Genomic DNA, 23,403 nt, shown 5'->3' with positions numbered 1-23,403 from the left:
TTGTTTCACAACACTATTGTCTGCTCCGACGAAGCGCTAATGCCAGCCATCCAACCATCGGAGATACTGTCTGAGGTAGGCATTACCTTATAGCGTCACCTAATATCACAGTCAGTCCCTCTCCTCACAAAAAATGCTCCAGGTAGCGTTTTTCCATGCAAAAATGCAAACGTTATGTGTGAACAGCCCCATACACAGCAGATTACCCCTGCTCCGTCATTACCATAGTAATCACACAGACTTACCCCCGCGCGAGTACCCGGTTACTCGTTCATAATAGAAGGAGAGTACTCAAGTATTTAAATTGCTTAAAATGCCCATCCCTAATTGCAAGACGGGAATCTGATTGGTTTGATTGATGTAACGCCCAGGCATTGCCTGGCCACACCTGTGAATAATTCTGGTGCTTAAGACCGCCAAAATCCCGTTTGCGCTGGCATTTTGGGGGTGCAGACGATATGGCACGGCTCTAATTTGCGCCTGCAGCAGGTGCCGTGAACATTTCCGCATCCCCGCCGAGAATTGCATCCCCACCATATTTTGGGGCTGTTTTAACTTAGAAAACAGGGAGGTCACGTCCACCCCAGACAATTATATCACTTTTAAACAGTTACATTTCTGTATAAATCATTACAATATGCTCCCGTGAGGTGGGTATGCATTTAGCTGCTGCCGGGCGAGGGTGCAAAACTCGGCATAACACCTGGACACTTGCGGACTGCTATCATTAAGGCACGCAAACAGGTACACAAGGGCAAATAGGGGATACCGCCTGTACCAAGATAGGGCCCATTGTTTTAGTATTTGATTGGTTTGGTCGGCAACCATTGGCATTCTCTTTGAATGAGCTATTTCACTCTGCTCACACACCGCTGACTCAGCAATTTCATTGATTGCCTAATGAAAAACCCTCCCTCACTCTCTCTCTGTCACACACACCCCAACTCAATGAAGTGAGGCTGTGTTTGCCAGAGGAATATTGAAGTTTCATCAAACACATAGCATACTGGCAGCCGAGACCGCAGTCAGCAGAAAGCAATGCTGACTCACCGCAGTGAAGTGCACGCTAACTAAGAGAGACAACTTCACTGGCAGGCTTTCCAAGACAGAGAGAAAGACAGAACAGACCCCAAACAGACAAGATCCCATTTTTCATTGTCCCACGTTGTATCGTATTGATTTCTACGCTGTTGTGAAAGTTATCTTTCCTAGCCTGACATGACGAATGCAATTAATGCATCGATCTCATTGGATTTGAGTTGCCGAAAACGAAATAAATGACTGTCTTTTTGAACGCTTCATGAATCGGCCATGTGTTTGTGTCCTGCAGCAAGCGGACTGTCCTGTCAGTGTCTGAGTTGAGAGAGGAGGTGCTGTCTCTCTACCACACCTGGGCCGGGTGCTCTGGAGTCTTGCTTTTCCTCTACTCTGTCATCCTCAACAAGGTAAAACATATAAACACCGATAGGGAATGATGAGGTTGGTGATGGCTGTATATTTTCCGCTTTATTGAATAATTGTATTTACGGTACTACTGTTGTTTTTTGTGTGTTTTTTGTTTTTCAGCTTAAAATTTTAAGCATTTCTAATTCAGGTTTTCCATTGTCTTATAATTGCTAGAGATGCACCGATCCACTTTTTTCATAGGCGGTGATTTATGTTTCTGCCAGTGGGTGCCGCATGCCAACTCAAGCCACAAGCCCGAACACCCCCCCCCCCCCCTCCCATGCTATAGTGTGGCAGCCGCCCGCAAAAAAAAGGACACTTGAAGCCAGATTTCGAGGAATATTAACATTAAGATTAGACTGTTAGACTGTTGTGATGTAATTATTCAGTCGCCTTTTCTCACTCACCTCCATGTCACCTCTCCCTGCCCTGAGTTAGGCCCTCTGATTACACAATCATCTTGTGCCCAGACAGACCAAACCAGTTTAGCCTTTAGTTTGGACAGTTTATCCAACTTGTTCCCACTCCGATATATCTAATAATATATATCGTCATTCTGTCCTCTTTTCCCCTTCCTTTTTGAGCACTGCAATCTGGGCTTGCTAAACCCTGCTCATCTGCTATTAATTTATGCGTTTACCTTTGCTACTAGGACATCCAAGCAAGTTCTGACAGAGAGCAATGCCATTGGAGCATTGGACAAACACTAGGGCTGGGTATCGGTTAGGGATGCACATTTTCCTCAAATTCCAAACTCGATCATTGCTAACGTTAACAATCAATCAATCGATTAATTGTAATTCAAAATTCTAAATTTTCCAAACCATAAATGCGTTTTTTCCTCAATAAAACGTTTATTTATGCAGCAGCAACGTATTGTATATTTCTCACAGCATTGCATAGCATAGCCTACGCTATGAAACACATAAAAACATGGAGGCATAACTTTTTAAACATGTCAACATTTGCCCAGAATCCCCGTCACGCCCGTGCAGGGGCTCACTTACCCACGCAGATTGTGACGCGAGGTTACTCCAGGCGAGCCAATTCATCCGAATGAACACTGTTCTACTTGACAGCATCTTATGACTTGTCTGAAAAGGGCTATAGTGATGTAGCCGAGTGTCCGGGTCCGCCTATTACTTACACTTTGTTAAAACAATAAACGAGAGTCAGGCTGTAACGTTATAACACGTTTCCACATTCATTCTCAGTTAGCTCCTAGCGTTTAGCACCATAGGTTAGCACACACACCACTGGTCAACAACAAAATCCCTCACTTCCTCACTACGGCAAGTCTCGAGGGGACAAACACACAGCCTCGCATACACGCAGAACACAGTCTGTTACAGTGATATCATTGCGCCCTCTGGAGGATCATTGAAAAATGATTTGAAAACACCATCTAATGCACGTTGCTTTTTGTTTTTGTTTTGATCGAGTAATTTTTCTTTGCTCGAGTAAATCCTTAACAAGCAATTAATCGAGTTTCGATTAATTGTGTGCATCCCTAGTATCGGTTCAAATTTCAAGAATCGATTTGATTCCGATTCACAAGGTTCCGAATCGATTAATCCCGATTCGATTCATTTCAAAATCTATTTGAGCATCGTGCCAGCGTGCGGCGCTGTTCCAAAACATGTCAACGTGTGTCGTTGCCTGGGAAACGCAATCCCATAATACAACTGTTTGCATCGCATCCCATAATAGTATGATGATACTTGGCATGCCATTGCGAACATAGATGCGAACAGGTTAGCTAAAACTTTAGCATCGCCAGCGAGGGCCCCCACCATTGCGGTCGTGGGACGTTTCGAAATCCCTCCAGGCCTGAAAAGCTTTCTAGGGGAAACACTGTCCCATCCCTAATAATTGCAGGACATTGTCCTGTAAACTTCATCAAAGTTTGGTAAATTAAAATCTGCAGGACACCATGTCCTCCTGTAAATGAATATTACCGGTATTCATGTTTTAATGACTGTGCAGTAGGCTAGAATGGTGAATAGGAGTCGGGACAAATGATAGGCTAAATGAGTCTTATTGGCCTGGTTTTATACTTTTAAAATAAGAAATATAAATCTACATGCCTAATTATGTCATTCTTTATATAGCCTAAGCCTATATCAATTGTTTTTAAGCTCAATAAACACAGATGTAATATATGTCCAGAATTTATCCCACTTGTCCCGTTAATTTGAAATCTTGCAGGACATGTCCTGCACCTGTTTTTCCTAGCGGAAACATTGATTTATATGTCTATTCTTTCTGTTTAAATTATTTTTTTATTTTATAATATTTTATCACTGTATTTGTTTTTATTTCTATCTTGCATCACTTTGCAAACAAATAAAAAAAAATACTAATTTCTTCCGATCCTCTCTGTGTAGGGCATAGAGAATATAAGAAATGAGATCCAGGACACGATGGAGCCTCTCATAGACCCTGTGCACGGCCATGGCAGGTACAAGAAAACCACTCACCTATATCATAACTTTTTTGTTTTGTTTTGTTGTAAATGCTTTTCAAGATATGTGTTATGACTCTGTCATTCTTTTTCACGCTTGATGTCTGTCTCTCTCTTCTTCTCTGTCTTTTCAGTCAGAGCCTGGTGAATCTCCTTGTAACTGGATGTCTGTCTCTCTTCTTCTTCTCTGTCTTTTCAGTCAGAGCCTGGTGAATCTCCTTGTAACTGGCCACGCTGTCTCTAATGTCTGGGATGGAGACAGGGAGTGCTCTGGCATGAGTAAGACTTCCATGTATTCACTGCATGTGCACATGTACAGCTTGATTTAGTAGGCTCAGTTTTGAACCATGTCCACCAGGGGGCAGTCATCTCACATGTTCATGTTCTTCTGCAGGCCCAGAATTGCACAAAAATTTACCCTTTTGACAATTGTACATGACAATTATTTTTTTAATATTCTGTCACTCTATTTTTTTGTTTCTTCTCACAGAATTGCATGGTATTCATAAACAAGCATCGGTTGGCTTCCTCACTCTTATGGAGTCACTGCGCTACTGCAAGGTACAGACATCATCATGCATCTAAAAACATATATACATAAGCACAAACAAATTGACTAAGGTCAAATTGCCCCATTGGTGACAAATAAAGTTCTTGAATCTTGAATAGTTGGGTTTAAAGTAGAAAAAGTATTGTGGTAAATCTGGATTGTGACAAAGATTGTGTATTATTGGTCAAGACGGACCATGGATTGAGGAGACCTACAAGCTGTGAGAAAGAACTAGGAATACAAATAAACACACATGAGAAAGGCAATCCAAGCAAGAGCTCCCGTGTGAAAATATGTTTGGAGACTAACAGACTAACCCCAAACACCCCACTCTCCCTCCCCAACAGACTAACCCCAAACACCCCACTCTCCCTCCCCAACAGACTAACCCCAAATACCCTACTCAGTCTAAAATTAGCAAGGTCAATGATGAGTTGATTGGGGGGGTTCTTTGTGCTGTCACGATCCTGTAAATAAAAACCCAACGCCTCCAAACCAGCTTCATGTGGTATATTGGTATACAGGCTTGTGACATCGAGGGTTAGCAGGAGGACATCTGGAGGTAAATTGTTGAGGCAGGAAATTTTGTCAATAAAATCAGTGGAATCCTTGATGTAAGCAGGCAGAGCCTGAACAAACGGCTTAATAAAGAAGTCTATTCTCTCATTGTGAATAGCAACACTACGGCAGCTCTGAGTGGTCAAACACCTGTCAAAACGATTTCATGGATGCGGAAAAACGCAGAAAATCGAACCTCGTCCGAAAACTTAAATGACGGACGTAATTGTCGGACTCGGTGTGTCAATGATGATTGACACAAATGAGGTCGTATTTTTATTTTTTTCGTGCGTCAATTTCGGACGAAAAAACGGACTCTATGTGCAAGGACCTTAACCCCAAACACCCCACTCTCCCTCCCCAACAGACTAACCCCAAACACCCCACTCTCCCTCCCCAACAGACTAACCCCAAACACCCCACTCTCCCTCCCCAACAGACTAACCCCAAACACCCCACTCTCCCTCCCCAACAGACTAACCCCAAACACCCCACTCTCCCTCCCCAACAGACTAACCCCAAACACCCCACTCTCCCTCCCCAACAGACTAACCCCAAACACCCCACTCTCCCTCCCCAACAGACTAACCCCAAACACCCCACTCTCCCTCCCCAACAGACTAACCCCAAACACCCCACTCTCCCTCCCCAACAGACTAACCCCAAACCCCCCCACTCTCCCTCCCCAACAGACTAACCCCAAACACCCCACCCTCCCTCCCCAACAGACTAACCCCAAACACCCCACTCTCCCTCCCCAACAGACTAACCCCAAACACCCCACCCTCCCTCCCCAACAGACTAACCCCAAACCCCCCACTCTCTCTCCCCAACAGACTAACCCCAAACCCCCCACACTCTCTCCCCAACAGACTAACCCCAAACCCCCCACTCTCTCCTCAACAGACTAACCCCAAACACCCCACTCTCCCTCCCCAACAGACTAACCCCAAACCCCCCACTCTCCCTCCCCAACAGACTAACCCCAAACACCCCACTCTCCCTCCCCAACAGACTAACCCCAAACCCCCCACTCTCCCTCCCCAACAGACTAACTACAAACCCCCCACTCTCCCTCCCCAACAGACTAACCCCAAACACCCCACTCTCCCTCCCCAACAGACTAACCCCAAACCCCCCACTCTCCCTCCCCAACAGACTAACTACAAACACCCCACTCTCCCTCCCCAATGTTTCACTTGCTCACACATTTTCTCAAACACACACTAGATCACAAAAGAGATTTAAAAATACATGTGACATCACATACTTTCGACATTTAAAATACACAAAGCTTATAGTATCTTATACAGATTATGTAGTAGTCATTAATTGCCAAAAAGAGTAAGCTTGGGAAAAGCCCAAATTTAGACTGGAACAGAGTAAAAAGGCCAAGTAAGCAGCTATAATAAGTTAATAGCAAGTAGATGGTTGCCAAAGTAACTAGGGCTGTGGAGAGTGATGTGTCCTTGGAGACGTGTGTGATAAGGAGAAGGACTATATAAATAAATGAACTTGAATCGCAGACATTATTATATTAGAAAGAGGACTGTGTGCATTTGTTGGCTATCAATTTAGGCAGTGCATATTGTTGCTGTCGGGCGGGGTATGTCAATTTCTTCCACATTTTTATTTGTTGTCATTCAAAGCCATTGGTCACCCTTCTCGTCTGTCTGTGGGTTTTACTAAATGTAACCAGTGGAAAAGCATTCAAATGATCTTGTGAGTAAGTCTCGTAACTCCATTCGCCCTCAATCTGTCGCTCAAACCTCGAAGCTCCTCCCCTACCTCCGTCTGAAGCCCCCCAGGCAGGACTATATACCTGGAAAACAGACATGGGCAGACGCGCTGTGTATTTCTGACTGTGTTTTCTTTGCTTCTGGCTTCGTCTGATGTCAAATAGATCAATAAAATATGTTCGAATTATCCCTAGGCTGCAAACTCATTTAAACTATGCAGATCCAAGTAGTTTCTGACCAGAGTAATATTAGCGTTAGTGAGAGGCTGTGCTCCCCCGAGACGGCGTGCGGCTGCCACCGGAGGAGCTGCCGCACACGCCCGTGCGCTCCAGAAGGGTTGCTCACGCCGGATAAGGTGCCTCAAAGTCGGACCGATAATCCTGTAACACCATTTGAGTTTATTCAGGTAAGATATTAATATCTTAATATCTTCAGATATTGGCCTGGCGGGCCCGCCAGGCTAACGGCGCCCCCGCCAGGCCAGAAAAGGAATTGCAAAAAAAGAAAAGAAAGGGGGAAAAAAATCTGCTCTCCCCAAAATTTCAATAAACCTTTTATGGCATATTATTACAATACAGCAATACTGGTGTTGACAGTGTTGACAGTAATAGAAGATGCCAAATCATTCAAAACAATAAGCATTTTGCTTTTAGGAGCATTGTGCCAGTGTGCAGCGCTGTTCCAAAACATGTCAACGTGTCGTTGCCTGCGAAACGCACATCCCATAATACAACTGTTCGCATCGCATCCCATAATAGTATGATGATACTTGGGATGCCATTGTGAACATAGATGAGAACAGGTTAGCGTCGCCAGCGAGGGCCCCCACCGTTGCGGTCGAGGTACATTTCGAAATCCCGCCAGGCCTGAAAAGTTTTCTAGGGGAAACAATGATATAATGACACATCCAGCGAGAAACTGGCCCATTTCCCGAAAAGTTTCCATTTTGGAGATACGAGGTTTCCGCCCGACAGCGACGATATGTTACACTGTTGCTTTTCTTGTCCAAGTATAAATATGAGGTTCTAGCTGGTGGAGCAGGTGATCCTTTAGAAGAGGTCCAAGTCCAGAGGACTGTTATTATACACTTCATTACATAGGTCTATTTATTGAGGCTCCATACTGATGCACTGCTCAACATGCATAAGTAACCACTTCTGTGAAACTTTCAACAAACAGTTGCTGATTGATGACGAGAGTTGTTGAAAACAGACGTTTCATCCTGTTCACATTCTTTTTGCGTGTGTTTGTGTGCGTTTTCCAGGTCGGGGCATTCCTCAAGTCTCCAAAGTTCCCTATTTGGATCCTTGGCAGTGAAACTCATCTCTCTGTGTTCTTCGCCAAGGCAAGTTCAATACACCATAAGCAAGCAAAGCCATATTTCTCTCACACACACTCTCTCTCAAACACACACACAGTTTGAAATATAAGCCAGGCTCCTCAGCAGGTTAGAAAAAGCAAAATATGGAATGCACTTGGAACAGATTGAATAGAGGACAGGTCAGATATCAGTGGTGTGGGGGAAAGAGAGGCAATGAAAAAAGGAGCATAGTGGTTTGGTCATATATGGCCAGTGCTGTTTCTTGGCTTTTCACCTCTCCAGCATGAGCAAAGAAGCACTGAACAAGCACAGACACACACAGACATGCTCTCTCTCTCTCTCTCTCTCTCTCTCTCTCTCTCTCTCTCTCTCTCTCTCTCTCTCTCTCTCTCTCTCTCTCTCTCTCTCTCTCTCTCTCTCTCTCTCTGTCCCTCTCTCCTTTCTCTTTCTCAGTATCACACCCACACGACACAGCCACACATTGTCAGTCCCTCAATCGTCTGTGGTCAGCCAAAAAGTGCTTTTAAGATAGTTGATGTGGTGCTGATTTCTATATCTGTTGTTCTCCACATACAGTATATTTATTGGTTATTTTGACTCCAGTAAATAAGAGATCAACTCTTATAGCTTTTGCACACCAAGTCCGTATTTCCGTCCGAAATTGACGCACCGAGTCCGACAATTACGTCCATCATTTAAGTTTTCGGACGAGGTTCGATTTCTGCGTTTTTCGCATCAGTCAATAGATTTTTGCGAGCTGGGACCCGTCTGTGTTTTCAGATGACGGATTAAAAAACACGCATACGAAAACAATCGGACTGTGTGTGCAAAGACCTTTACTCCTCTTTGACTTATCTTTCTTCCTCCATTATTGTCTATTTAACTCCAGCAAATTGGATCACTTGCTTCTCTGTCATGGTACTCACTCACACACACACACACACACACACACACACACACGTGAGGTATTGTATGCCCACACTAACTGAGGTCAGCGCTGTTGTTTTAACTTGAGAGAAACCTTGGCTCCCAGGGTAGAAGTATGAATCATATGATCCCTTTGTTGGTGTGTATGTGCACACATGTGTGTGTGTGTGTGTGTGTGTGTGTGTGTGTGTGTGTGCACATGTGCGTGTGGTGTGTGTGTGCGCGTGCAGACTTACTCTTCCACTGACACAAGCATGTTTATCATCTCTATCAGTTTGTATGTAACTGAATCCGTTGCTATAGCTTGTGCATTGATAGCTGGCAGCATTAGTTGGAGCTAATCAATTAGCCCTGCCATTGTGAAAATGGCAGCAGAGAGGCAGCAATCATCTCCATGGCAACAACACCACGCCCTTGATATTGCATTGATTAAAAGCTCTGTTACATACATGCAGCTCCAGCCTGCTAGGCCAGTGGATCATATGTTGCTTCAGTGATGACCCAAAGTCGTCATGCCTGCACTGATGACTTAGACCAATTACCACAGCTCCCCCGGTGCTAGTGACATGTTCACATATACTCTCTCTCACACACAGACGCATTCCAGAGAGCAGGCAACCTGATCCTGATTAGTGTGTGTGTGTGTGTGTGTGTGTGTGTGTGTGTGTGTGTGTGTGTGTGTGTGTGTGTGTGTGTGTGTGTGTGTGTGTGTGTGTGTGTGTGTGTACATACATACGTGTGTGTGTAGTGCACGTCTGTGTGCGTGCCCTCAGGTGGATGGTTTCCTGTAGGGAATGCGATTCCGGAGTTCCCATCTGGATCCGTTTGTCCTGCTGGAGACTGAACACACTTAAACACACACACACACACATGCATATACACTCACACACACACACACACACATGCATATACACTCTCACACACCCAGCTGATGCTACACTATGTAGGCACTAATGGGATCCCCTACTTTGAGTCCAAGCTGAAGGGGGAAGATGCGGCGCAAGGGCATTGTGCCTGTCAGCCTCACTGTGTGTGACCCTGTCCTCCCTGAAAGAGAGTCTGTTTACAGCTAAAGCACGGAGGCTTTGGTAGACAGAAATACGTGCTTATGTAGCTGTTTGTGATACAGAAATACATGCTACCTGCTCATGTAGCTCTTTGTCATACAGAAATACATGCTACCTGCTTATGGAGCTGTTTGTGATACAGAAATACATGCTACGTGGTTATGTAGCTCTTTGTGATACAGAAATACATGCTACCTGCTCATGTAGCTCTTTGTGATACAGAAATACATGCTACCTGCTCATGTAGCTCTTTGTGATACAGAGATACATGCTACCTGCTTATGTAGCTCTTTGTGATACAGAAATACATGCTACCTGCTTATGTAGCTCTTTGTGATACAGAGATACATGCTACCTGCTTATGTAGCTCTTTGTGATACAGAGATACATGCTACCTGCTCATGTAGCTCTTTGTGATACAGAGATACATGCTACCTGCTTATGTAGCTCTTTGTGATACAGAAATACATGCTACCTGCTTATGTAGCTCTTTGTGATACAGAGATACATGCTACCTGCTTATGTAGCTCTTTGTGACACAGAAATACATGCTACCTGCCTATGTAGCTCTTTGTGATACAGAAATACATGCTACCTGCTTATGTAGCTCTTTGTGATACAGAGATACATGCTACCTGCTTATGTAGCTCTTTGTGATACAGAAATACATGCGACCTGCTTATGTAGCTCTTTGTGATACAGAGATACATGCTACCTGCTTATGTAGCTCTTTGTGATACAGAAATACATGCTACCTGCGTATGTAGCTCTTTGTGATACAGAGATACATGCTACCTGCTTATGTAGCTCTTTGTGATATAGAAATACATGCTACCTGCTTATGTAGCTCTTTGTGATACAGAAATACATGCTACCTGCTTATGTAGCTCTTTGTGATACAGAAATACATGCTACCTGCTTATGTAGCTCTTTGTGATACAGAGATACATGCTACCTGCTTATGTAGCTCTTTGTGATATAGAAATACATGCTACCTGCTTATGTAGCTCTTTGTGATACAGAGATACATGCTACCTGCTTATGTAGCTCTTTGTGATATAGAAATACATGCTACCTGCTTATGTAGCTCTTTGTGATACAGAAATACATGCTACCTGCTTATGTAGCTCTTTGTGATATAGAAATACATGCTACCTGCTTATGTAGCTCTTTGTGATACAGAGATACATGCTACCTGCTTATGTAGCTCTTTGTGATATAGAAATACATGCTACCTGCTTATGTAGCTCTTTGTGATATAGAAATACATGCTACCTGCTTATGTAGCTCTTTGTGATACAGAGATACCTGCTACCTGCTTATGTAGCTCTTTGTGATACAGAGATACATGCTACCTGCTTATGTAGCTCTTTGTGATACAGAGATACATGCTACCTGCTTATGTAGCTCTTTGTGATACAGAAATACATGCTACCTGCTTATGTAGCTCTTTGTGATACAGAAATACATGCTACCTGCTTATGTAGCTCTTTGTGATATAGAAATACATGCTACCTGCTTATGTAGCTCTTTGTGATACAGAAATACATGCTACCTGCTTATGTAGCTCTTTGTGATACGGAGATACATGCTACCTGCTTATGTAGCTCTTTGTGATACAGAGATACATGCTACCTGCTTATGTAGCTCTTTGTGATACAGAGATACATGCTACCTGCTTATGTAGCTCTTTGTGATACAGAAATACATGCTACCTGCTTATGTAGCTCTTTGTGACACAGAAATACATGCTACCTGCTTATGTAGCTCTTTGTGATACAGAAATACATGCTACCTGCTTATGTAGCTCTTTGTGATACAGAAATACATGCTACCTGCTTATGTAGCTCTTTGTGATACAGAGATACATGCTACCTGCTTATGTAGCTCTTTGTGATACAGAGATACATGCTACCTGCTTATGTAGCTCTTCGTGATACAGAGATACATGCTACCTGCTTATGTAGCTCTTTGTGATACAGAGATACATGCTACCTGCTTATGTAGCTCTTTGTGATACAGAGATACATGCTACCTGCTTATGTAGCTCTTTGTGATACAGAAATACATGCTACCTGCTTATATAGCTCTTTGTGATACAGAAATACATGCTACCTGCTTATGTAGCTCTTTGTGATACAGAGATACATGCTACCTGCTTATGTAGCTCTTTGTGATACAGAAATACATGCTACCTGCTTATGTAGCTCTTTGTGATACAGAAATACATGCTACCTGCTTATGTAGCTCTTTGTGATACAGAAATACATGCTACCTGCTTATGTAGCTCTTTGTGATACAGAGATACATGCTACCTGCTTATGTAGCTCTTTGTGATACAGAAATACATGCTACCTGCTTATGTAGCTCTTTGTGATACAGAGATACATGCTACCTGCTTATGTAGCTCTTTGTGATACAGAAATACATGCTACCTGCTTATGTAGCTCTTTGTGACACAGAAATACATGCTACCTGCTTATGTAGCTCTTTGTGATACAGAAATACATGCTACCTGCTTATGTAGCTCTTTGTGATACAGAAATACGTGCTACCTGCTTATGTAGCTCTTAGCTCCGATATAGATCCATCCCCACAAAAGCAGAAAACCTGATACCTGCCTCTGATGTGTCGGCGGCTCCTTCTGTCTGCCGTTGGGGACGGGTGTGTATTCCCCCGAGTGTCCATCAGTGTGTGACTGTGGCTTTCAGACCATCAGCTTAATGGCATTAGTGTTTTTATCTAATCTGCCGACACAAAGGCCGTCCCGACCCCCCCGACATTCCCCACTCTGTCTCCTGTCATTTTATTAATGCCCGTGTTTGTGTATGTGAGAAAGAGGCTGAGTGTGTATAATGGCAGGTAATGGGATCTGTTTTTGGACAAGAGTTTCCGAGACTCCCGAGGAGGGAGGGAAGGGAAGAAAGAACGACCCCGTCCAACAAACAGACTAGAAAGGAACGGCATGACGCGAGGAGAGGAGAGAAGTGATGGATAAGACACATTGTACATTATGCTTAGAAAAAGATCCCTCCTTCCTAGTTCCTTCCTCCCCCCCCCCCGCTCTCTTTGAAGTAACCATCCCTTCGGTGTAGCTGCGGTTGCCGGAGTCAAGGATTCCCAAACGTACCTCAGCTTTCACCCAGCCGGCCACTTGAGATGATTGGTCCCTCATGGGAAGCAGGAGAGGAAGAGGCATGGGAAGCAGGAAGGAGGCACTTTAAAGAGTGCTGCAGTGGTCACTCAGCAAAGGGGGGGGGGGGTCACCTTCTCTCCTCCTGTGAGGGGGGGGGGGGTCACCTTCTCTCCTCCTGTGAGGGGGGGGGGGGTCACCTTCTCTCCTCTCCTCCTGTGAAGGGGGGGGGGGGGTCACCTTCTCTCCTCCTGTGAGGGGGGGGTCACCTTCTCTCCTCTCCTCCTGTGAGGGGGGGGGGGTTCACCTTCTCTCCTCTCCTCCGGTGAGGGGGGGGGGGGTCACCTTCTCTCCTCTCCTCCTGTGAGGGGGGGGGGTCACCTTCTCTCCTCTCCTCCGGTGAGGGGGGGGGGGTCACCTTCTCTCCTCTCCTCCGGTGAGGGGGGGGGTCACCTTCTCTCCTCTCCTCCTGTGAGGGGGGGGGGGGGGGGTCACCTTCTCTCCTCTCCTCCTGTGAGGGGGGGGTCACCTTCTCTCCTCTCCTCCTGTGAGGGGGGGGTCACCTTCTCTCCTCTCCTGTGAGGGGGGGGGGGTCACCTTCTCTCCTCTCCTCCGGTGAGGGGGGGGGGGTCACCTTCTCTCCTCTCCTCCGGTGAGGGGGGGGGGGTCACCTTCTCTCCTTTCCTCCTGTGAGGGGGGGGGGGGTCACCTTCTCTCCTCTCCTCCTGTGAAGGGGGGGGGGGGGTCACCTTCTCTCCTCTCCTCCTGTGAGGGGGGGGGGTCACCTTCTCTCCTCTCCTCCTGTGAAGGGGGGGGCGGTCACCTTCTCTCCTCTCCTCCTGTGAGGGGGGGGTCACCTTCTCTCCTCTCCTCCTGTGAGGGGGGGGGGGTCACCTTCTCTCCTCTCCTCCTGTGAAGGGGGGGGGGGTCACCTTCTCTCCTCTCCTCCTGTGAAGGGGGGGGGGGTCACCTTCTCTCCTCTCCTCCTGTGAAGGGGGGGGGGGTCACCTTCTCTCCTCTCCTCCTGTGAGGGGGGGGTCACCTCTCCTCTCCTCCTGTGGGGGGGGGGGGGTCACCTTCTCTCCTCTCCTCCTGTGAGGGGGGGGGGTCACCTTCTCTCCTCTCCTCCTGTGAAGGGGGGGGGGGGTCACCTTCTCTCCTCTCCTCCTGTGAAGGGGGGGGGGGGGGTCACCTTCTCTCCTCTCCTCCTGTGAAGGGGGGGGGGGTCACCTTCTCTCCTCTCCTCCTGTGAGGGGGGGGGTCACCTCTCCTCTCCTCCTGTGGGGGGGGGGGGGGGGGGTCACCTTCTCTCCTCTCCTCCTGTGAGGGGGGGGTCACCTTCTCTCCTCTCCTCCTGTGAGGGGGGGGGGGGTCACCTTCTCTCCTCTCCTCCTGGGAGGGGGGGGGGTCACCTTCTCTCCTCTCCTCCTGTGACATTTCTCTTTCCCCTTCGCTCTCCTTTCTGAGTGATGAGGTTCACAGGCTATAGCTCTGCTTCTCGGGGGAACTCTGTGTGTGTGTGTGTGTGTGTGTGTGTGTGTGTACAGTAGCAGTGTTCTGGGTCAGTGATTTACTGAAAGGGAGAGCAGCCTCTATGGCGCTCTGCGCCCCTTAAGTCTCAAGCGTCTGTCTGCTGTTGTGCACACAGTGCATGCCATTAAATGGTTGCTTAAAGGCAGCAACTTGCAGCTTGTGTGTGCAGAGTTAGCACAGTTATGTCTTTGTCTTGAATGTGCGGTCACTCACTTATTTTTATCATCCATCCGCTCCACGGGTTGTTCAAACTGGCTCGAAAGCTGCGACATGACAGCGGCTTAAAGGCAAAAAAAATACATTGATGTAGAAAGGCCACATGAAGCGGGTTTCAGAGAGGGTCGGTGTCGACGTATCGGACTGAAAACGGATATCACCTGAGATGAAAGAGGCTTGAGAGGCGGGCCATAGCGTGTCGATGATTTGATTTGACACTTCTGGGAACTGGAGTTGGCGTTGGCCAATCCTTGGCGTGTTCTGCCTCAAAGTGGAGCGTGTTCTGGCGCTATGTGAGTGGGATCCAGAGAGAACCGGGCAGCTGGCTGCTTCCGTGCAGACCGGTGCGGACACGCCGAGGCAAGAGTGCTGCCTGCCGGCTCAGAGCGTCAATTAGCCGTGGTGAAGAGCCGCGGTAAATACAATATTCCTGGCATGCAAGTTTAACGAACCAGTCCTTTGCATTCTACATTCAAATGAAGACATTACTGTTTGTTTTATTTTGTATGTGACATACTTATTGGCCAAGTAACAAGTTTTTAACATTTATGGGCTAGAGATTCTGCCCAGGTTACAGGCACTAGGCGGCCATGTTGCCTGCAGAATTTTTCCCTCGAAATGAAGATTGATGGACAGCTGTCATGTCATGATATTATTGGTTGAAATGGGGTATATAAATGGCTATAAGTAGAGTACAGAACATGCTAAAAGCTCACTTTTTTTTTCTGGTGAACCCAGAGACGTACATCTTCATTGAGGTATTGCAAATCACTTTGGTGCTAATAGATAATTTACTGTGGGTCTTGAAAGATGACCAACAATTATGAAAATCTTTGGCCTGAGCTAAATATTGGCAGTCCTAAACTGGCCATGAATGAGTTAACACTGACGCTTCGCCTTCAGTAGCTTCCTGCTCTTTCTGCCACAACTCTGCATGCTCTCCTGGTTGCCCTCCTCATCCATTCTCGAGGACAGAGCATGACCAGAGGGTGTGGGACACACACTCGAGACACACACAAGATCCCAAAGCAGTGTACATTAGCAGTCATTAATAACCTGTGACAGGTCAGACCAGGACCATTGTAGCAGGATGAAAGGCTGTCTGTGTCACTGTGTGTATATTGCATTATTCCTCCAATCCCCCGTGTGGTGCTGTGTGTTCCAGGGCCTATCATTATGCTCTCTAACTGTTCTCTGGTGTCTTCTCTGTTCTCTGCTCAGACTGGCCCTTTCTCATCCATGACAGCTCCATTAATCAGGTCTCTGTCTTGTCTATCACACCTGGCTGGAACACACACATACTGTCTACACTCCTTCAATAGCAAGACAGATATGTTTACCAGTGTTGCCTTTGTCTGTAATTGTGACATACAGGCTAGGGTTAGGTGAACGTATTATCACACCCACCTATTCTAACACACACATACAAGTGCACGTACACCCTACATAACAACCCCTCACTCACACACACACACACACACACACACACACACACACACACACACTTGTTTGCCTCCTCTCAGCCTGTCATGTAGTGAGGCCGTTGGTGCCTGCTAGGAACAAGGCAGGAGACATTGGCCTAGACCTCTGCTTTGTGTTGCTGTAACTGATCCCCGCAGACACACTCTTAAGGCCACTCACAGCCTCTCAGCACAGACAATGGCTCTTTGGGCGGAGCACAGAGAAAGAGAAACCCTATAGTAGAGCAGAGTCCTGCATGTCCTTACTGAAGTCGCTACCTGCAGCAGGAGATAAAGGCAGGGAGAATGGAGAAAGTCAAGAGGGGGAGAGGAGGAAGTACTCCAAACTGAAGTACCTACTCAGGCCAGGACAAGGCGGGGCTGGATAGGGCTACAGGTAGGAAGAGAGTGGAGGGGGTGAGTGGTCGTCTGACTAGTGCAGTAAGTCCCAACCTTTCTTATATGGAGGACCCCTAATTTAGTCCATATTAGGGCCCTGGCTTGGACCCCCATTTGATGGGATTTTGTCTCTCTGACCCAAATTGGAGAATATGCTGTATTCTTATCTTGTGTTTTTGTCCAGAATTCCCTCACTAGCTGTCTTGTAGGTAGGCAGAGAGAACAGTGAAAGTGAAACTATGGCCAAATTAGTAGTTTCTTTTTCTACATTCTCCAATTGTAACTATGATAAATGAAGTAAATGTGAGATTTAACACTTCATCAACCGCCTAAAGGACCACTGTTGATCTCTGAAGTTGGCTAACCATTCTGCGTCCATGAAAATGTTCCAGCAGGATTAGAAACCAGGCCAGCAAGAATGTGCCTCAGACAGACACCATAACCTGCTGGCCAACTGGGTGTTGACCATCACCTCCTATGTTGTCTTCCTCAATCCTGGATATCAAAGCCATATGCCAGAACCACAACACAACCCCTTGTCGGGAGCGTGTACTACACACTGCCGATGTCACACATCCCATTGTGATGTCATCTGAGATGGTGACATCCTCATTGTGATGGCATCGGTGATGATGTCATACTCGACTATGACATCATCGGCAAGGGCATCACATCTGTCATGATGTCACAGGAAGCATTGTGAGGTCATCGACACAGTGATGATGTCATCGCCGAAGCATCATCCAGAAGCGGCCAGACCCAGAGGCCCAGAATCTGCTCCGGGAGCCGGCCGGCCCTGGTGTTGATGTGAAGCCTCTAGTTCCCAACCTTTTTACACCAAGTACCACCTGAGAAAGTAGTTGGCTCTCCAAGTACCACCATATGACCGACGTTAAAATACAGTCTATTCAGCTATGCACAGTTCACGCAGGAGGCAAATTTATTCCAACCTGCAGCCTATGTGCAACCTGCAGCAGCTGCACTTGTGCTGGGTTGACTGCTGTCTTCACCTCCTTGTGCTTCATCGTTGCTGCTCTCCTCTACTACAGCTCTTTTACGATTCCCTCCCGTTTTGATCCACTTTAGCATCCCTCCTCGTCTTTGTTCACCACTTGTGTAACCATGCGGGGCGGGCAGGTAATTGTGCATGCGCAACAGGTATAGTGTCCGTCAGAAACAAATATTTGTTTCTATATCTCAAGACAACAAAATAAACCTCAATTTCAATGATCACAAGTTTATTTTCATTCGTAGTATTATTTTGATAGATAAACATGTTTTACAATTGATTTTAAAGTTGGGTTTATTTCATAATTTAAACATTGGGATTCCAGGGATCAAGTACCACCAGCAGGGGGGGGCGCAAGTACCACCTACCTTGAGAAACACTGCCAATAATATTAATAATTATTATTATTATTTCACTTTCACATGTTTGAAAACTACTACTAATGACCACCATGGATTTTGCACAAAAACTAAAAAAAAAAAAAAAAAAAAAAAAATTCACAGAGCCTTCCAAGTACCACCAGCAGGGGGCGCAAGTACCACCTACGGTACGCGTACCGTAGGTTGGGAACCACTGCTCTAGTCTAAAACAGCCATACTGTACTTAACACCACTGATGAAAAAGTCAAACGTATGCACCCTATTAGGTGGGTTTGGACATCCGCCTGGGGCCCCTTTTCTGCTCTTACGAGTCTGTTTGTAATGCTCTCTTTATCTCATCATCTGTATGTTGCACAACAAGCCTTGCATGGCCAACCTGCACATATCTGCCTCTTTCCCTGAAGCAGGAAGGAAGTGGCTAGCACCTTCTAACAGTTTAACAGCAACACATCACCTGGGTGGCTTTCAAGTGAAAAACATTTTCAGTGAAATATGGACCGAAACAGGAAACTATTAGATACCACCTCCAACATTGATTACCGGTAGGTGTTTTTGATCAAATTGTGCACAATGTGCAGCAGGTTGCACCGAATCCGGCTAAGTGATGAGACAGACAAAAAAAGATGATGCTGGGGCTCACCTGGTCCTTTGCCACATGCCATCCCCCTATCTCTCTCCCCCCACGCCTCCTGTCAGTCTACATCACACATGCCATCCCCTATCTCTCTCTCCCCACGCCTCCTGTCAGTCTACATCACACATGCCATCCCCTATCTCTCTCCCCCCACGCCTCCTGTCAGTCTACATCACACATGTCATCCCCTATCTCTCTCCCCCCCACGCCTCCTGTCAGTCTACGTCACACATGCCATCCCCTATCTCTCTCCCCCCACGCCTCCTGTCAGTCTACGTCACACATGCCATCCCCTATCTCTCTCCCCCCACGCCTCCTGTCAGTCTACATCACACATGGGCAAAATGCAGCCCCAGGGCCGGACCCGGCCCCTGGACCATCTTAATCCGGCCCCTCAACAGCAAAATAATCCACAAAAAGTCAATAAAAGACAGCATTACGTTAATAAATCTCATCCGCTACAGCCATTTGATTTGTATCGCTATGCTATCAGGAGATCAACAGGAGAAATGACTAGGGATGTCACAATATATCGTCCCACGATATATCACGATATCAAAACGTGACAATATGTATCGTTGAGATGAAATCTCATATCGCGAGAAAAAGAAGCTGAACATGGTGGCACTGATCTGCATCTGATTGCATGCTCGCTCTCCTTTTCATTGCTTTGTTTGAACAGACGAGGGACGTTACAGACACGGAGGATGAGGATGGTGAAATTACTCAAATTAGCGTGGAGGATGTCCCCTCAACTTACAAATCGATCGCAAAAAAATATTGTTAAAATATCGTATCGTTATCGTGATCCCAATATCATGTATCGTATCGTATCGTGAACTGAGTGTATCGTGACACCCCTAGAAATTACCAATCACACCGGGAGAGAGGGTTAAAAATAGAGAGAGAGACCCGCGATGGATTGGCCAATCAAAATCAACCCAACGGCAAAGAAAACCAGCACAATACCAGAACTCAAAATACACATCTGCCAAACCATATACCGGTACACTAAATTTAAAGACCAAACGGGATTGCTAAATGTATTGTAATATCGACAAAAGTAACACCATAAATGTTTAGTGTGCCACCACTGCCAGCATTAAAAACTGTTCTAAAGAGCTCTTTCTCCTAGCTCCTAATGGCCTTGAGTAATTAGATCAAATATAGCTCTGTGGTGTAGACCAGTGGTTCTCAACCTTTTTGTAGTCTCAGGGATCCTTTCTAATAAGATTTAGTTATTCCATAACTGTCTATGTGCCTACTGTGGATTTGCAGATTTAACAGTGAAGAGTGTGAAACTTAACAGAATAGTCATTATTTATACGTTCTCTTATTGGGCTAACTTCTAGTCAATGAAATAATAGGGAAATAAAATAAAATAAATCTGTGGAACCCCCTCAAGGACCCCTGGGGTCCCTGGACCCCAGATTGAGAAACGCTGGTCTAGTGGGCAGGTAGATAGAGGTAACGTTTGAGGCAGTGGTCAGTAGACACTGAAGAGAAAGGGAAGCAGAGAAAGTAAATGGTAGAGAGATGTAGGGCTGTCTTCGAATCGATTCCTCCTGGCGCCTCTGCAGTCATGATTGTATAGGCTACTTTTTTTTACTTTCACTTATGCCTTTTTCCCCTGTATTTTTTTTTTATGAATGAGCTGACCATTCGCCCCGTTCCGTGTTGCCGCTCCTACGCTTTCAGGTGGAGGCAGGTTGGAGGGTAATCCGGCGCTGTGACTAGGTCCACTGGCGGAACAAAAGGCGTAACACAATTATCCACCAACCCGCTTTCACAACTTTCACATCGGAGGCGCGGATCCCATTTTCCGTGCAATTTACGGCTTTCAAGGCCGGTGTGAAATCGGCTTAAGTGTTGCATCTAGGGATGTCGAAAATCATAATTTTTCTTGACCGACAACCGACACTCATTAGCCGACAACTGTCGGTTAACCGAGAAGATTAAAATGCGCTATTTTACTGTCTGTGCCCCATTAAACCTTAGGCCTACCAAATGCTTGATTTTTTTTCAGTAGAAAGCGTTTATTTTTACATCTACAAGCAGAAAAAAACACATTAACAAAACGAGAAGACAAGTTAAATCCTCCAGCCATCTAAACAAAAACATTCCTTGGATAGGCTATGATAGGAGCTGCACGCATTTGCAGAAGGGGGAAATACGGAGGGAAAAAACCCATACTCACGCTCACAATTCTTAAATGAATTATCTTACTGCATGTGTCGTAAATAGTCTAATAAAACCAGCAGAAACTATTTTAAAAGCTCAGAACGAAACGTGTCGCTAATTAAACGAATTTCCACTTTGAATAGCACATCAAGACACCGCCCCAAGCCTTCACGCTGCAGGGCGCACTGACGAAGCGCTTATTGCTCTCTCCTTCTGACATTCTCACTAATTCAACAGTGGTTTACCTGCTTTTGAGATCTGCAAAAAAATAGTTTGCTTCTCTCTCCACGCTTCTCCCTCTCTCTCTTTATCTGCGACGAGGGCTGTAGGTGGCTATTATGCTCTCTGTGTGTCCGGCTGCACGACATGACGACGAGTGCAGCAAGTCCACACGCTGACAGCTGTCAGCATTGCGGGACTCGGGAGGATGAACAAATGAGGCAGGCTGTCCAAACCTTTTACCGATCTAATATGAGATGCAGAGAAATAATTATATATTAATAGCCGATGTGTTTAGAAGAGCATTCTCACTCTTGCTGTAATCGTTGTGGGATTATTACACCTGAGAGACAGACAGACCCGGAGAGAACTCAATTTACGGTAAAAGTGTGGATTCCTCAGTGAATCGATGTGGAAGACGCAGCTTGTTTTGAAACGCGTCATTGAAAGTAACCTCATGGTCTCATGACAGTGGCTGGAACACAGAAGGAGCATGACTGACTGGCTCGCTGTAGTCTGCACAGGGCAGGGCGTCTTCTCCCGTCTGGTCAAAGCAGAGGGGGGGCGGGGGTGTGGCGCATGTGTGGAGCTGAGTTTATCACAGAGCACATCTCGCACGCGGGGGGAGAGGCGGACAGTGCACACTGCTTTTCCATTTGGAAAAGCCTTTCTCTAAATGAATGTTGTTCTGGCAGTGGCAGGAGCTTTTAATTCCTATATAATGCTGCTACAGTAACTACTTAGGCTAGTTAACATTGTTGCTTACCGCGAAGGAGGGAAAAAAAACACCATATTGGCAACACGTTGTATGCCAATTTAATATGCAAATTAACCGTTTGACCGACATGCTTAACCGACCAATGACGTTGTCGGCGGTTAACCGGTTAACGGTTAACCGTCGACATCCCTAGTTGCATCACCGCCACCTAGTGGATTCATTCATTGTTACAGCTACAGTAGGCCACACAGAATCCTTATAGTCAATGCATGGATTAATTTATTTAATTCCTTAGGGCCTGTGTCCATCTAGCGTCTTTTTCCGACCGGTAAACGCTGGAAGTACGCTGGGAAGCGCTGATCTCAGCGCACAATATGCAAGGAAGCAGTCTGAAACTAACATTAGTTCAGTGCGGTAGTAGCTTGATAGCTGACAGCTAACATTAGCAAACAACACACATACAGTGATTTAGCTCAACACTCACCAGAAATATTAAGTGTCTAGCCAATCTGCTCCCACAATTGAGCCTTTCTGTCTCTGTTGCGATAGTTTCCCCATATGATTAGTTGCCAGAAAAGGAGCACCCGACACCAGCGTCTTTCTGAAAAGTTAAAATATTTTCAGCTGGAAGCGCTGGGAGTCGGGAAGTCTCTGGATGTGTCTTTAGAATAGACTGACCTGATGGGACAAGTCTCTGGATGTGTCTCTAGAGTAGACTGACCTGATGGGACAAGTCTCTGGATGTGTCTCTAGAGTAGACTGACCTGATGGGACAAGTCTCTGGATGTGTCTACAGTAGACTGACCTGATGGGACAAGTCTCTGGATGTGTCTAGAGTAGACTGACCTGATGGGACAAGTCTCTGGATGTGTCTAGAGTAGACTGACCTGATGGGACAAGTCTCTGGATGTGTCTAGAGTAGACTGACCTGATGGGACAAGTCTCTGGATGTGTCTCTAGAGTAGACTGACCTGATGGGACAAGTCTCTGGATGTGTCTCTAGAGTAGACTGACCTGATGGGACAAGTCTCTGGATGTGTCTCTAGAGTAGACTGACCTGATGGGATAAGTCTCTGGATGTGTCTCTAGAGTAGACTGACCTGATGGGACAAGTCTCTGGATGTGTCTCTAGAGTAGACTGACCTGATGGGACAAGTCTCTGGATGTGTCTAGAGTAGACTGACCTGATGGGACGTCTCTGGATGTGTGTACAGTAGACTGACCTGATGGGACAAGTCTCTGGATGTGTCTAGAGTAGACTGACCTGATGGGAAAAGTATCTGGATGTGTCTCTAGAGTAGACTGACCTGATGGGACAAGTCTCTGGATGTGTCTCTAGAGTAGACTGACCTGATGGGACAAGTCTCTGGATGTGTGTACAGTAGACTGACCTGATGGGACAAGTCTCTGGATGTGTCTCTAGAGTAGACTGACCTGATGGGACAAGTC

General features: G+C 46.0%; 1 protein-coding gene across 1 annotated transcript in view; it reads left to right on the top strand.

The window, feature by feature from the left end:
• Positions 1–23,403, top strand: part of mindy3 (MINDY lysine 48 deubiquitinase 3) — a 59,594-nt gene that overhangs the window by 7,311 nt on the left and 28,880 nt on the right. The window contains exons 6-10 of the mRNA XM_083648160.1: positions 1,331–1,445; positions 3,834–3,907; positions 4,110–4,189; positions 4,401–4,471; positions 8,022–8,102. Of these exons, the coding sequence (XP_083504286.1) occupies positions 1,331–1,445; positions 3,834–3,907; positions 4,110–4,189; positions 4,401–4,471; positions 8,022–8,102 (421 nt within the window). The remainder of the gene's footprint in view (positions 1–1,330; positions 1,446–3,833; positions 3,908–4,109; positions 4,190–4,400; positions 4,472–8,021; positions 8,103–23,403) is intronic.

This window comes from Poromitra crassiceps (genome assembly GCF_964638095.1).
Source record: "Poromitra crassiceps genome assembly, chromosome: 1".
NCBI lineage: Eukaryota > Metazoa > Chordata > Actinopteri > Beryciformes > Melamphaidae > Poromitra > Poromitra crassiceps.
This window is presented reverse-complemented; position numbering and strand designations above follow the sequence as displayed.